The sequence below is a fragment of the Octopus bimaculoides genome, chromosome 5, assembly GCF_001194135.2.
Source record: "Octopus bimaculoides isolate UCB-OBI-ISO-001 chromosome 5, ASM119413v2, whole genome shotgun sequence".
NCBI classification, from domain to species: domain Eukaryota; kingdom Metazoa; phylum Mollusca; class Cephalopoda; order Octopoda; family Octopodidae; genus Octopus; species Octopus bimaculoides.
Window position 1 is genome coordinate 60,565,134 of NC_068985.1, and position 17,737 is coordinate 60,582,870.

Sequence of the window (17,737 nt, forward strand, 5' to 3'; positions counted from 1 at the left end):
CTCTCTCTCTCTCTCTCTCTCTCTCTCTCTCTCTCTCTCTCTCTCTCTCTCTCTCTCTCCCCCACTCTCACTCTTCATCTGTCTCCCTGTTTGGCAGCTTTTCACCAAACATCAATCAAACACTATTCTCTGTTTCACTGACTCATACTAGAAGAGCAATTTATTTTAGTGTCTGTGTGTCACTCTTACAGTTTGGGATTTCATCCTGTGTTTGTTCAGAAGCCAAGGTCAATAAACACAACCAGTTTATTCAATACTAAAACTTATATTGTCTAATGTGCACTGTATATTGCTCACTTTGTTAATACAAATATTATTATTATTATTGCTATTGTTGTTGTTGTTGTTGTTATCATCATCATCATCATCATCATCATCATCATCATCATCATCACTACCTTAATCTGTTGCTAATGATGGCTGTATTAATGTGGCTGTTGGAGAGAGTGAGAGACCAGATGTAATGATTCAAGTGGTTCAACTACTTTGACCAAAGACACACACACACAGACCATCAATTCAAATATATTGATTTTTTTTACATTGGGTAGTACAAGGTTATATATACTTTGAAAGAGAAATAGGGAGAGAGATAGAAAAGGGGAGAAAGAGAAGGTTAAGAGAATATGAATGGGATGGGAAGTGTAATTAATCAAATTAACCCCTCCCCTATTCAATAGATTACCTGTAATTATCTTGTTGACCCCTACAATAATCAAGTGTAATGTGCATTTGTTGATTTTTTCATTAGATGTTTTAGAGGGTTTTATCTAAATACACCACTGCATCTCGTCTGTGGTTCAGTCTGGTTTTCAGTTTGTATAATGATGATGATGATAATAATGATAATTAATAATAAAAATAATAATAATAATAATAATAATAATAATCCTTTCTATTATAGGCACAAGGCCTGAAATTTGGGGGTAGGGGATTAGTTGATTACATCGACCTCAAAAGGATGAAAGACAAAGTTAACCTCAGTGGAACTTGAACTCAGAACACAAAGGTGGACAAAATGCTGCTATCCATTTTGCCCAGTGTGCTAACAATTCTTCTTACTCACCACCTTAATAATAATAATAATAATAATAATAATAATAATAATAATAATAATGATGATGATTTCACATTTTGGCACATAGCCAGAAATTTCAGGGAAGGTGTAAGTCGATCACATCAATCCCAATGCTCAACTGATACTCATTTCATCAACTCCGAAAGGATGAAAGGCAAAGTCGAATGCAAACTCAGAATGTAATAGTGGACAAAATACTGCTAAGCATTTTACCCAGTATGCTAACAATTTTGCCAGCTCACCACCTTGTATAATCATCATCATCATCATCTTCGTTTAACATCCGCTTTCCATGCTGGCATGGGTTGGACGATTTGACCGAGGACTGGTGAACCAGATGGCTGCACCAGGCTCCGATCTGATCTGGTAGAGTTTCTACAAGTGGATGCCCTTTCTAATGCCAACCACTCCGAGAGTGTAGTGGGTGCTTTTACGTGCCACCGGCATGAGAGCCAGTCAGGCAGTACTGGCAATGGCCACGCCCAAATGGTGTTTTTTACGTGCCACCTGCACAGGAGCCAGTTCAGCAGCACTAGCAATGACCTCGCTCGAATGTTTTTTCGCATGCCACCAGCACAAGTGCCAGTAAGGCGACACTGGTAACGATCATGCTTAAATGTTGCTATTTACGTGCCACCAGCACGGAAGTCAGACAGCTGCTCTGGCAATGATCACGCTCAGACGGTGCTGTTAGCACTCTACTGATACGGGTGTTAGTCATCGAATTTGGTTCAATTACAATTTCAATTTTGCTTGCCCCAGCAGATCTTCACAAGCAGAGTTTAGTGTCCAATGAAGGAGAGGTTGGCATGGGTGCCAGTCGTCGAATTTGGTTCAATCCCGATTTCACTTGCCTCAACAGGTCTTCACAAACAGAGTTAAGTGTCCAATGAAGGAAAGGTGTGCATAAGTGGGCTGGCTACACCCCTGGTAAAGGCCGCGGTTTATGGTCTCACTTATCTTGCTGAGTCTTCTCACGCACAGCATATTTCCAAAGGTCTTGGTCACTAGTCATTACCTCGGTGAGGCCTAATGTTCGAAGGTCGTGCTTCACCACCTTATCCCAGGTCTTCCTGGGTCTACCTCTTCCACAGGTTCCCTCAACCACTAGAGTGTGGCTCTTTTTCACACAGCTATTCTCATGTGGTTAAGAAGTTTGTTTGGCATCCATGTGTTTTCAAATTCATTCTCTTTCTGTGGCACTTTGGCAAATATCTCCTAACCTTGCATTGTTCAATACCTTGTGTGTAAAGTTTGGTAGTTAGAAACTGTATGGAAACCTGTGAAATGGACTACTCTTATCCTAGTATGGCAAATAATCCAATTGACTATATTCTGCCCTTGTATATTTGTTGTCATGTTCCAAAGTGAAAAATCAATGTGGAAGAAAATTGTTGATTGATTTTCAGGAATATTTTGTTTCTACCAATATTATTTACTTTAACACCATAATGTGAATGTCATTGTCTGCCATAAACATTATTCACCAATTGACATTTAAGTCTTGAGCTGTTTCCTTACAAGTAGACACTTTCTTCATTAAAAGAAAGGGTCAACTCTGTCAAAGAAGAGAACTGAATCTTTTAAAACCAATTAATCACAGTTCAATTACTGTTCCAAATAAGAATTACATTATATTGATTTCTCAGAAATGAGTATATAGTTGCAGGAAGTAGGTTTTAAAAGACTCACTGTACATTATAGATTCTTGTTTTATTTATGATAGCTTTGAGAGAGGGTGGGGTGGGGTTACATGGCTAACCCTCACCACTATGGCCTTTTTGAAAGACCTTTGATACTTAGGATAGACTGCTTTGGGAGGAGGTAAAATGTAAACTGGTGATATGGTCTGATTAATTGCATCAGAGTAAGTGACACTGCATTCACTCAAAGGTCAGAAGGGGTTCTTTTAATTAAATGGCCATGAGATCAAACCTTACTATTACAACATTTCTTTTGTGCTCCCTAAGCAAGTCACTTAGTTCTACTTGTTCTAATTTGCCAGATAGAACAAGAAAACACTCCACTCCAACTTGAATAAATTCTTCCAACTAATATCTCTATATGATAATCTTTTCTATTATAGGCCCAAGGCTTGGACTTTTGGGGTAGAGGGTAGTCGATTACATTGATTCCACTGTTTAATTGATGCTTATTTTATTGACCCTGAAAGGATGAAAAGTAAAATTTCAACCGAAAATATAGAGGCCTGAAGAAATACAGCTAAGCATTTTTGTCCAATATGGTAACAATTCTGCCAGCTCACTGCCTTTAATCTCAATATAATAATGGTATAAATGTTGGTTGGTTGGTTCATATGTCTCTCCAGTCATACTTTACATGCTATAGAGCAGAAGAGAGAGAAAGAGTAAAAGAGAGACACAGTGTTAGCATAAAAGAAGAGGTGAAGAATGGGTGCACATATGAGGCTTGGTGGAAGGATGAGGAAAGGGAGTAAAATATCAGTGTATTTATGGGAGGAGTTGTGCAGATGAGAAATTTGTTTTAATTATATTTTAAGATAATAAATATTTTTCTTTTATAAATTAGCATTCATTTCATCATTTTGTGTAAGCACTAAGAAATTCAATTAAAAGTTAAAGTATACTTTATTTTCTCATATCCATGGTAGCAAAAATATACTTCCAACATTACCCATTTTATGACAGGTAGCACACTCATCATCATTTAACATCCAATTTCCATGGTGGCATGGGTTAGATGGTTTGATCAGAGCTGGCAATCTGGAGAGCTGCACCAGGTTCCAGTCTGATTTGGCTTAGTTTCTATGGCTGGATGCCCTTCCTAATGCCAACCACTTTACAGAGTGTGCTGGATGCTTTTTACATGGCCCAGCATGGGTGCTTTTTCTGTGGCACCTACACAGGGAGTGGTGCCATCATAGATATTGAATCTACTCAAAAACTTTCCTTATATATTTTACTTGAATAACCTATCATTTATAATTATTTCCTAGTAATTTAAAAAAAGAAAAACAGATGATTAAAATCTTTATATACCACTAAATTTTGTTTTTGTTATTTGCAGTGTTGGCATTCCTTGTAATAGATGGACCAAAAGACCATGGTGTGTCTGTTAAATCAAACACAACATTCTTTTGCAAAGTGTACGACACAAACTTCTCAGGCCCAGGAGATTGGGAACCATTTTTGATATCCTGGAGTTTCCAACCATTAAATGGTGCACCGACAACCATTCTGGAAGTTGAAATTCATCGGATGGAATTTATTCAACAGTTAAATATTAATGAGAATAAATACAGTACATCAAATGGTTATGAACTGCATGTTAAGTCTGTGACTTTCGCTGATGCTGGAAATTACACCTGTATGTTAAATATATCTGATGAGAAAGTTGGTGCCTCACTCTTTGTCTTGGGTAAGCTTTTCTTAATATTCTTTGTCTTGCTAAAATACATTCTTAGTTTCTTAATTCCAAGATACATCTCATGGATACTCTTGGATACTCTCGGATGCATCATCAATGGTGTTTCTGGGGTTTAATGTAATTTGACATTTTTTAAAATTTCATTTTAATTTTGCAAAAAGTGACATTAAACTAATTATTTTACTGTCTCATGTATGTAATAAAGTGATTGAAAAAGTTTAACTGATATAATCCTTGTGATTAATTATTTTCAATATTAAAATAAAGGTAGTGCATTTCAAGAGAAATACATTGTCTTAGGGCCAAAGCCAGCAGGTAAAAGCAATGAACATCTTAGTTATCTCCATTACTTATTGATATTTGGGCTTGAAGTACACATGAAGGAAGGTTGTGTGTAATAATTAACTAAATAATCTGTTGTTTGAAAATGTTCAGTACATCCTATTACATAAGTGAGACTACCACATTTGTATACATCCCTAAAGTATTTCTGCTCATTGATATTTTTGTTTCCCAAATTCTTTTATACAGATGATTAATGAGTTATTGATTAATTAAAAATCAATCAAAGAATATATTTTATAATTCAATTAAATCTTATTAGACAAGAAAAACATAACAAGACATAATAAAATAGTGTAGGTGGAATGTGAACTCAGAATTCCTAGCAATTGCCTGAGTAATAACCAGTTTTGCTACTTGCTGTTATTGATGTGGTGGTTGATCCTTGATCCTTGAACATCAAAGATGTTCCAGTCCTGACTACCATCATTACTTTTCAGGCACAGTGCATCCAAGATTACATCATCCAATATGTCTTTGTTTTTGAGGTGATTGTGTATGATTTGAAGGAGATTTGCTGCTACTTCTAGCAAAACAAAATGTTCCTTTGTTAGCTTGAGTTATTTAGTATTTTATGCACATACAAGGTGTGTTATAAAATTATCCAACTTCTTGCCAAAACTAATGCTGTGTGAGCAAAATCTTCTGGGTAGGAAGTGACACCACCCTTCCTGCACATGTGTAAAAACTTTTGTACTGGTGGGCTGTGTCAGTTCCCAGCTGTTACATTCAGAGTACAGACATGTAGTGCATGTTTGTCAGACTTTAGCTTTCAGTGAACACACTGAGCAGAGATATTGCATCAAGTTTTGTCAAAAGCTTGGTGATACTCAAGCTCAAACCATCCAGAAGATTCAGCTGACCTTTGGTGATTATGCCTGTTGTACAACTACTTCAAACATGACTGCATTTCAGTGGTGAGTGAGGCATGCTCAGGCAGGCCATCTACAAACCAGTATGAGGGGGCCGATTGAGAAGTTTCAGTGAATAGTCATGGAAGACTGTCATGTCACAATCCAGGAAATTCCTCACAAAATGGAAATAAGCACAGGATCTGTGCATTCCATTCTAATGGAGGATTTGTGCATGTGGGGGAGTCCTTGAAATTCATCCCTAAAATGCTAGCAGAGCAACAAAAGCAACTCCGCATGAAAATCTTTTGGTCATGCTCAACTGTGCAAACTATGACCCAGATTTCAGGAAGACCATCATCACTAGTGATGAGATATGGGCTTGTGGTCTCTGCTCGATGAATTTGGTTATCTTGCATGAATACGAAAATCTGATGAGTAAGCACTCCATGTATGTACTTTAGGCATAATAGCTGGGAACAGATGTAGCCTACTGGTGCGAAAATTTTCACACATGCACAGGAATGGTGGTGTTACCTCCCACCTTCAAGATTCTTCCCATGCAGCATTAGTTTTGGCAGGGAAAAATAAAGTTGGACACTTTTTGAACGCACTTTGTATGTATACATGCCTAAAATATTTCATAGGTGGTTCTACATCAAAAGCATTTTGCCAATCTCATCTCCACACCAAAAAACTCCACAAAAGCCCCACACATCAAGAAAACATCATCATGCAACACTCTCTTGATCAGGGTTCGTCCTCAATTTGAGCCCTTGCTATCACTCTAAATGTAAGGTCACACTATCACTGAGGATCTTTCTTGGAGAAAACATATTCTTAATATATTTAAGAGTCCACCTCAGTGACTGTCCCTTCTCTTCAGTACCAGAAGAGACTTCAGTCCTTTCCCTTAACAATTGTTTATATTCTACAAAGCCCAGATGAAGCTCACAATGGAATATTATGACCACATCTGGAATGAAGCTGCTACTGCACACACAGTTGTAAATCACATCCACAAAAGGGCCACTTGAATGATTGACATAAAAGCCACTCATAGATGTGTCAGTCTGTGACCCACAGGCACTCAGTCTTCTTTCTCTGCCTTTTCTACCTCTACTATAATGGCCTCTGTTATTTGGAGCTGCCTAGGCTCATGCCATCTTCTATTAAGTATTTCCATCTCATTCATTTCTCCTTCTCTCATCACCCTTGTTCTGGCCACCCCTTCTCCCAGGCACCACACTAATCAATATGCTTAATCCTTCCTTCCCAGAACATCACTCCTCTGGAATTCCCTCCCTGGTTGTCTTTCATTCAGATAATTACTTGCAAGAGGAACATGTTGATTTCAAGAGGAACGTTTATGGCATCACCCTGGTCTTAGGGGGACTAGCAAAAATCATGGGCACTTTCCCTTATCTCCAGGCCCAGCAAGTAAAATTAAATTTGTAACATAGTTACAAGGATGTGAGATATATTCTCGATTTTATTAAATTTGAGTATTTTGTTTTGTTTAAAATAGATGTGATCTAATTATAGATTATCTTTGATGTAAGTTAATTGGATTGAATTATGGTCTGAGGTGAAGTTTAAATGAAATAAAATTATGATTATGCTTTTGATATAGAACCACCTATGAAATATTTTAGGTACGCATACATACAAGGTACGTTCAAAAAGCATCCAACTTTATTTTCTCCTACCAAAACTAATGCTGCATGGGAAAAATCCTTAAATGAAGTAAAATTATGATAATGACTAGAATGAAGAATTTAGCTTGATGCCTTCAGTGAAATATGAACCTAATATGTTATCAATTACCGTATTTTAATGTGTATAAGGAACACCTTAATTTGGGGGGATTAAAATTTGGAAAAATGGTTTTGTAAGGGATTATAATACTATCCCTGTATAAGAAACTCCCATATTTTTTAACCTAATTTTTGACAAAAAAGGGTTCTTTATAGATGTTAAAATACAGTAATTGTTTATGAGTCACTAATTATCATCACCACATCTCCCTCTATCACTTTCTCCTCTCTTTTTGTGCCACTCATTCCCTGGTAACAACAGACATGTTACTCCAACCTCTATTACTCTCAACATACACTCACTTCTTTCACCCTCATTCTCTCTCTATCATCAATCTCTCTTCTATTCAGCCACTTGGTCACATTGTCTTGAACAGAAGCAACAAGGGAAGAGAAGATTCTTTAGTGTCACTGTGGACAAGACAACCTCTCTAGCATTGGTGCCATGATAACATGCTCTCTGTAAAGTGGTTAATGGTTAGAAGGGAATCCATCCATAGAAACCATGCTAGAAACCATACAAGTGAGAGGCGTCCATGAGGCAACTAAGAAGGCAGTAACTCCAGATAAGAACTGATTCAGTCCATGAGGACTTATCCAAGTCACTTCATTATTATTGTTTTACATCTGCCCTCCATGTTGGCAATTAGATACATGGTTGTAGTTTGAAATGATGGTATTATAATAGTGTAGTGTCATAAACAGGGTACCTTATTCTACTTAATTGCAAATTTCTTGATTGAAGTGTAACAGAAAAAAAGAGTGGGATGGGTCAATTTTTCTTCACTGTTTGGTGCTTGGCAGTCAAAAGAATTTCCAAGCAAATGTAAAACAATTTGCTTAAAAATTGTTTTCCAAAATCCACTTTACCATTCAAGTATAAAAAAATAGATTTAAAATGGACAAAAGAATAATATAATTATTTTTATATAATAATGTGCTTTTGTTTCCATTATTTTATTCAAATGTTTACAACAGTGTCACACAACTTTTCTAGAAACTGATTCACAGAATTCACAAAGAACAAGTCATGGAACATCAAATTTACTTCAAATTATATTATGTAGCTACACAGTAGAACATGGTTGTTTAAAATTAAGAAATTAATCATGCAATGTATAATATCATCATCATCATCATTTAACATTCATTTTCCATGCTGGCATGGGTTGGATAGCTTGACAGAAACTAGCAAGGCTAGGGACCACACAAGGCTCCATAGTCTGTTTTGGCTTGGTTTCTACAGCTGGATGCCCTTCCTAACACCAATCACTTTACAGAGTGTGCTGGGTGCTCTCTGTAAAGTGGTTGGCATTAGGAAGGGCCAACCACTTCAATAATAAGATATGTATAAATTTACATAACTATACTTCCATTCTCCCTCCTTTTCCTGTGAGAGATTACATTGCAACTGTTGGCATCCAACACAGACCTTAATTTACTTTCCTGTATAACTAGTCCCTACTTCTCTTTCTTCGGGTCACTCCTTCACTGCTTCACTCTCTCATCATTGCTATCCTGACTTCCCATCACTTGTGCTCTCTTGCCAGTACATCTAGCTGCCACTCACTCTCCTCCTCCTCCTCCTCCTCACTAATTATTAATGCCCATCTCTCCCCACCTCTATTAACTCTCTCACTTCTCTTTTTCATTTTCACACTTGTTTCCTTATCTGATTGTACTTCATCTTCAATAATCATCCTTTCCAGAGACTGTGTACTGTTAACTCAAGACTATCATCATTATCATCATTTAACATCTGCTTTTCATGCTGGCATGGCTTGGACAGTTTGACAAGAGCTGGTAAGCTGGAGAGTTCTGCAAAGCTCTATTGTCTGTTTTGGCATGGCTTCTATGGCTGGATGCCAGCCCCCCCTTACAGAGTGTACTGGGTGCTTTTTTTTTCATGGCACCAGATCTGGTGGGATCATCAAGTCCTTTACCAAACAAAACAGAGTTCCCTCAACTGGGGGGAATAGTACTGAGGGGGTGGCTTTGTTCCAGTTGATGAAGGGTTGAAAGAATGACAAAGGGATAAAGATAGGTGCCATGCCATGAAAGAGATACAAAGATACTCCAGTTTGAAAAGAAAGGAAAAGAAGATTTAAAGAGAAAGACAGACAGAGATGGCGAAAGTGAGAGAGACAGGAGTGGATATGACAGGACATACCCTTGAGGCACAGTGGTGGAAGATATAGGTAAAGTGACAGGAGACAGCGGATAAAATTTCATAAGAATGCAAGGGGAGACGATTAGATAGTATAGAGATGGCTGTAGTAATTGAAGGTGAGAGATATAGGAGTGGTTCAGTGGGTGGTTATGAGAGCATTGATAGAGGCAGGGGATGAAAGAAGTGTAAGGATGGATGGAGTATAGTAGAGGGGAGAGAGCATGACTGGAGTAAGTTAATGTGGAATGGAAGTGGTTCTGGGGAGAGGGAAGGGAAAAGGGGGGATATGAGAGCAGGGATGAGTGTGTAATATATGCCTGTTCTACTCTGGCTATACCAGTACTAACTAGAGATTATACCAATACTAACCAGAGACTATACTGATACAATACTAAGTAAAAACTCTACTAATATTATTCATCTATATACACAGCAACTCCTATATGCATTGATATGCACAAACTCCTGCTTGTTGAAGTCATTGACAGATATAAAGCCAGAATTTAGAGTACATTTTAAATGTTTTAAATATTATGGTAAACAAAGAAACTACAAAATGTCACATATGAAGAAACACTCTGAATATGTCTACTAAATAAATAGTGCTTTTTGTTTTCACCTCCATATAAATTCATTTGATCTTTAACTCTGCTCATTTCGTGATAATTATATAATTTCTATATATTTTGGCTAACTTGTTTTCCTTATAGAGATAAAAAAATGTCTTTATGAAAGCTGAGTTGAATAATAAATTAAGTTGGCTTGATTAGCCTCACCTTGGCAAGAATATTTTAGCATAACAATTCTTGAAGTATTAGAGTGTTTGAAATGCACTTCATACTGTACATGATATATATATATATATATATATATATATATATATATATAATTACTTATGCATGCACACACAGACACATACAGAAATATATGTATTGTAAAGTTTTTGTCAACAGATGATAACATAGAATAAGAAAGAGAATTCTATTCTTGCATGGAGTAAATATATGTGTGTTGATATATTACAATAATTTATAGTGTATCTGTAACTCCCAGTTTCACCAGTTTGGTTGAAAACGTAATTGGTAATAAACTCTATATAGTTCTATTGATGAATCATCAAACAAAGAAGTATCACATGTTTAATAAACATCCCTGATTTTTTAATGATACCATTCCAGGTATGAATAAAAGCATTTTTAAGCAAGTGAAAATAACCATTGAAATAAAACAAATAAGCCATTTCCCTTACTTAAAAATATACCTGCACATGTTGAGATGGACAAGGTATTTTCTGCTCGATGCTCTCTCAATTACATATAATTGCTCTTTTACTCTTTTACTTGTTTCAGTCATTTGACTGCGGCCATGCTGGAGCACCGCCTTTAGTCGAGCAAATTGACCTCAGGACTTATTCTTTGTAAGCTTAGTACTTATTCTATCGGTCTCTTTCTGCCAAACCACTAAGTTACGGGGACATAAACACACCAGCATTGGTTGTCAAGCGATGGTGGGGGGTACAAACACAGACACACAAACATATATATATATGATGGGCTTCTTTCAGTTTCCGTCTACCAAATCCACTCACAAGGCTTTGGTTGGCCCGAGGCTATAGCAGAAGACACTTGCCCAAGGTGCCACGCAGTGGGACTGAACCCGCACTCCTGCTATTTATACTAATTAAACTCATAACTAGGTGATGAAGCTTGCAGTAACATATATTAAGAACTAGCTGAATTACTTGGTAATACCTAGAAAAGCAGAGGTTATTTCCAGTTTCTTTTCCTATTACACTGTTTCATGTTCTATCCCATTCCTATTACACTGTTTCATGTCCTATCCCAAATACACGGTGACATGGGATAGATTTACAAATACTGGCAAATAATACAGTTGAATCATAAAATTGATTGATTGTAATGGTAAGGTAATATCAAAGTTGAATTGCTGGATAGTTGGAAGGATGAGAGGATTGACGATGTGCAACTATGAACCAATTGATTGATGGTTGGTTATTATCAATTTTGAGGGTCTTCCCAGTTGCTGTCACATTGGGAAATTTTAAAATTATGTCAAAATTTTCAAATTTGGAATAGTGAAATAATATTCCACATTAAATCCGATTTTGTTAATTATTTGTTCAAGAAAAATTGCAGTAAAATGTTACTGGGGTTTAATTTTACTTGATAAGAATTCTACTTAATCAGAAAACAGGATTTGGAAGCTGGCATTTTCTGCATGATAGCTACCTAGCACAAAGTGAAAGTAAAATCATTAGGTGGAGGAATTTTTATTAAACAAATGAAAGCAAAGCATTACGACAACCAAAGTTGTAAGAACTTCTGAAGCTTTAATAAGTTTTAATGAATAAAGTCATGTGAAACAGTTGAACAAACATGTAAATAGTTTAAAAATGAAAAAGATTGTCAAGGAATTTTTTTGGTGAAAAATTGCACAAATTTGTCCTGATCAAGAAGCCTATCTGTCAGGAAGGGCATGGTCTGACATGGAATAAACAAAAATTTATATAAGACATTCTATTGTAAAAATTGTCCAACAATGGTACTCTATTCATCTATGGAAGAAAATGAAAGACATATATAGTTTTATTGTTTCAGTAGTTTTAATAAATCTTAATGCAATGATATGAAAACAAATATAAAAACACTTTACCTTTCAGTTTTACATCTGTTGTTGAACATATTGTAAAAGTTTTGACTGAGCATACAATAGTTAATTCACTAAAGAGTATGTGTTAAGTGATAGGTAAAAATTTAAGAACAAAGTATTAAAATTCACTGTTCCCTTCAGTAGATATGTTCTCTCTTCTGCTCTGTCCCCATCACATTCCCTGTCTCTTCCTGTCTCCTCCCTTTCCCTTATATTAGTCACCCTCATTATGCCACCACATTTCCCTCAACCTAACACACTTTGCAACCTTTTCATTTTATATAATAGCCCAAACCCCGTAGTGGGGTGGGGTATTATCGATTTTTATTGAATACCAATTAGCCTACAATTGAACTGGATGTTAGTTTGACATGTATGCAAAGTTTCGTGAAGATTGGTTCACTGGTATAGGTAGCAAGATGGTAACAGACAGACAGAAATTGCCATTTATATATAAGATTACTGTGTTGCATCAATATGCATACATTCAAACACACATGTATTTATACATATGTATCTATTGATAAAGTATATATGTGTTAGTACACCTACACAAACACATACACATATTTTTTAGAAAAAGCAGGTTGTTGTAGGTGATAGCTATGCAAACTGAACACTGAATATTTAAAATGATAAAGATATTGAAACGTTACATTTGAAATATTTAATTAGTCTTGATATTTTGAGTTAAAAACTTTAAATGTTGAAAGAGAGATATATAAATTGGCATGTCACATTCTTGTGTGTTATTTTTAAATTATTGCATTTCTAAACTGCATAAGTTTGGGGCTGTAATTTGTGTTCCTGTGTGAGAAGGAATTGGGTCAAGTATTGTTGGGCTTTCCATAGGCACTCATTCAGTTCAAGCCAATTGTTAATTGTTGGGGTTTTTGTTTAGCATAGTTTCTTGTATCCATATGTCACCAGTATTATGTTCTAATAGTAATTGTGATGTTCATGTTTCTAAATTTTTCATGATGTTTTTTGGAAATGTGTTGTATGTATATAGAGACCCTGTTTGATTCAGATGTGTAATGGCTGAATCATGCTGTCAATATAGCATTCATTTCAATTGGTGTGCTATGTAAGTATATAGGTGCATATCAGTATTGTTGATGGGGCAGTTAGCTGGCATGCATGCTTTTCTTTCATCAGGAAGCTGGTTTTTTTTTTTTTTTTTTTGGTAAACATTTCTGTAGGGAAGATCTTGAGTGAATCATGCTCACAGAAACAGGATACTTATGCAGAGGCAGCACCACATGTTCCTTAAACAACCACTGCAACACAGAGACAATCTTATATGAGGCAGAGGTAACATTAAAGAGCTCCATTGGGTAGTCAGATGTGGGTATGACAGAAGGTCCCTTCAGGATGAGATTCAACAACCATAAGTTCTCCTTTAATGTCCTGGGAAAACACAATGTCACAACCTTGGCTAGGCATGTATGGCTGTTGAAGGAAAGCGAAAAATCTTAGAGTAGGTATTACTATGAATTTTTGAAAATATTTAAATCTAACTTCTATTGTACTTTTTCTTGGAGAGCATCCAAAAAGAAGCATTTCAATATCTCATTTGTGAAATTTGAATGAATATTTTAAGAAATAAGACAATTTGAATGGTCAGCAAATTGGTCAAAATACTACCTAATTAGGCCTTAATAAATAATTAGCCATTACATGGCAGTGAAACATGGGCCATGACTGCTGAGGACATGCGTAGGCTCGCAAGGAATGAAGCCAGTATGCTCTGATGGATGTGTAATGTCAGTGTGCATACTAGACAGAGTGTAAGTATCTTGAGAGAAAAGTTGAACCAAAGAAGCATCAGTTGTGGTGTGCAAGAGAGACAATTACGCTGGTATGGACATGTGGCGAGAATGGATGAGGATAGCTGTGTGAAAAAATTCCACACCCTAGCGGTTGAGGGAACCCGTGGAAGAGGCAGGCCCAGGAAGACCTGGGATGAGGTGGTGAGGCATGACCTTCGAACATTAGGCCTCACCGAGGCAATGACTTGTGACTGGGGCCCTTGTAAATATGCTGTGCGTGAGAAGACCCAGCAAGCCAAGTGAGACCAAAATCCAAGGCCTCTGCCTGGGATGTTGCCAGCCCACTTATGCGTAACATTCTTTCATTGGACACTAAACTCCGCTTGCGAAGACTTGTTGAGGCAAGTGAAATCGAAATCGAATTAAATTTGTAGACTGGCACCCATGCCAAGGTCTCTTTCATTGAACACTAAACTCGGCTTGAGAATACCTGTTGGGCAAGCAAAAGCGAAATTGTGATGGCACCAGTACCAGTGGAGCACTAAGAGCACCGTCTGATTGTGATCGCTGCCAGAGCACCAGCTGTCTGGCTTCGTGCCGATGGCACATAAATAACACCATTTGAGCGTGATCATTACCAGCGTTGCCTTCCTGGCACTTGTGCCAGTGGCACGTGAAAAGACATTCAAGCGAGATTGTTGCCAGTACCACTGGACTGGCTCCTGTGCAGGTGGCATGTAAAATACACCATTTCGAGCATGGCCATTGCCAGTACCGCTGGACTGGCTCCTGTGCAGGTGGCACGTAAAATACACCATTTCGAGCATGGCCGTTGCCAGTATGCCTGACTGGCCTTCGTGCCGGTGGCACATAAAAGCACCCACTACACTCTCGGAGTGGTTGGCATTAGGAAGGGCATCCAGATGTAGAAACTCTGCCAAATCAGTTTGGAGCCTGGTGTAGCCACCTGGTCCACCAGTCCTCATTCAAATAGTCCAACCCATGCTAGCATGGAAAGCGGACGTTAAACGATGATGATGATGATGATGATGATGATGATTTGTGTTGTCATATCTTTGAAACTGAGATGTTGGTCATCTTCAAATTATGCAAATTATGCAAATTAATAGTGTCCAGTTGCCTATTTTTCTCAGATGCTTGAAAATGGAACTTTTATTGGCAATTTAAAAATATTTATGTAAAGCCTATTTTGTTGCATGTAACAAACAGTTGATTTCACTATGTGAACATAAGCTTTTTATGTATTTTCAGACCTAGCTAAATCCAAAAGTACAAACCACAGGGACTTGAGTTTTGACTCATTTCTAGTAGATATAGATCTAAATAAATCCTGATATTTTGGGACATGATACCATCTCAATAAAATTTTAATGGACTATTAAAAATGGTTATAAACAATTAAATGGTGAAGTTTCAGATCAGGAAACTGACATAAGTTGGATTTTCTTCATTTTGACAGGAATTTTTCCAATTTTTGCCCCCACACTCTTGGAAACGATTGATGAAGGGAGACTTTTTATGAAAAGAAATTTTGAAAATTTTTGTATTCCCTCCCCTCCTCCAGGCCAATTTTTCTCAATGTTCTTTTTTTTTTTTGCACTACACACTTCAAAACAATGGAAGAAGCCTTTTTGATAAAAGAGAAGAAATTTTTTGAAAATATTTTCAAAAAAATGGTGGGTATGTTAAGGGAGATTTAGCTGTTGTTTCTAGCACATCCCATGACCATTTGGTACTTTCTTTGTTTCTTTATCACTCTGACATGTATTGACCTAACCCCATTGATTTCTATAGCAAAATAAAGCAAAAAAACAAAGAAGCCCTCTTCATGATTGTATCATTTTCAACACAAATCAAATTATAGTGCTCTAGTGCATTGAACTAGATTGAGTGCTACCATTCAGCAGTCAGAAACAAAAACAGGAAAAACATTGTGAATGGGTGGAAATATGATGGTGATTGAGAAAAGCTGGCATATGTAAGTGTTGGCTATATGAGAAAAAAGTTGACATCCAAAACATTTAAATAGTATATAATTTTCTCCAGAAAAATATATTTTGACTTGAAAATGATCAAGGAAAAAGTGGGTTTTTACATGGTCAAATTGTGCTTGTCGCCCCTTCTATAGAACTATACAGTGATACGTACTTAGAGTGGTGCAAGTCTTATTTTAATAGCAACAGAAAGTGCAGGCTATGCCTAGTCAAGAAAAGAATTACATCAAAAAATTCTCTTTATTCAGACATCTACTTAAACTATAGAAATGATGTTCTCAGCCTGTGCCCATATGAGAGAAAGTACTTGTTTACTTAACCAACAAAACCCACCATTATTATAAATGCTAAGTTCTCCACCATTGGTCCTTCCACCATCACATCCTGAAAACACAGCAGTCATGACCAAACCATACACACATACCCATATGCACCCATATACGGGGTTAAAGATTCAGGCACCCACTCATTCCCCCTACACACATACCATCCTCTTCACACATCCCCTACACATTTATTTACCCACCAGACTACTGCTGCACAACAACATACTTGGGCTTAATTTTCTTTTTTTGCAAAGCCCTTGCTTAATTGTCTCTCATGACTTCATTATATCTATGTACATATATGTATATACATATATCTATATTTATTTATCTCTCTCTCTCCCTCACTATATATATATTCAACTGTATATATATATATATATATATATAGTTGAAATTTATAGAAAAACAAAAGACAAAGACAGGTGTATGAACAACAAGCAAGTGTACTAGTTTGACGCTCGGGAAAAATGAAAAAGTTTTTTACGTTTCAAGCCTATGCTCTTCAACAGAAAGGATTAAGAGAAAATAAACAGAGAGAGAATGAAAAACACTTGTAGAGTTCAGTGGTTTAACATGTAGAGTTCAGTAGTCCAACCCAATATGTATATATATATATTATTGCGTTGGCCAAAATGTCTGTTCATTTTTTTTTTTTTTTTTAATGAAAATAAGACTCAAGTTTTAAACATGAAGCTATTTATTCAACCAATGATATAATTAGCATTTCATTCCAGTATCCTCTGCCAATTTATGGGCAGACCCATTATTTGCTACTCAAAGGATTTCCTGTTTTTACTGGTGAAAAACTCTTCTAGGCAAATTTTTATATCCTCTTTAGAGGTGAAGGTCTACCCATTCACTGAGTTTGAAGATACCAAAACAGTTGAAAATCTGAAGGGTGCAAGGTTAGGTAAATCTAGAGGGTGCAAGAAAACTTCTCAGCCAAGCCCCAATAACTTTTGCCATGTCTGCAAAGAAGTGCGTGTTCTAGCATTGTTGTGATGAAAGACAATGCCCTTACAATTAGCAAGTACTGGACACTTCAGGTGGATCACTGGATTTAAATTGTCCAGCTGGTCACAGTACAGATCTAATTGATGGCCCTGCTCATGGGGAGAAGCTCATAAAAGACAACACCCTTCAAATCCTACCAGATTGAAGGTATAACCTCATTCCTCCATGATTGTTTGTGCTTCATATTGTTATAGACAATCCGTTTTATTATAAATATGTGTGCATGTAGTCATATTTTTTCATATGTATATATATCTATATATATATATAT

At 36.6% G+C, this 17,737-nt stretch overlaps 1 protein-coding gene across 1 annotated transcript in view; it reads left to right on the plus strand.

Annotated features, from left to right (window-relative positions):
* The window catches only part of LOC106883548 (vascular endothelial growth factor receptor 2), a 306,024-nt gene that overhangs the window by 141,471 nt on the left and 146,816 nt on the right, over positions 1-17,737 (plus strand). Inside the window, exon 2 of the mRNA XM_052968063.1 lies at positions 4,127-4,477. Coding sequence (XP_052824023.1) covers positions 4,127-4,477 — 351 coding nt within the window. The remainder of the gene's footprint in view (positions 1-4,126; positions 4,478-17,737) is intronic.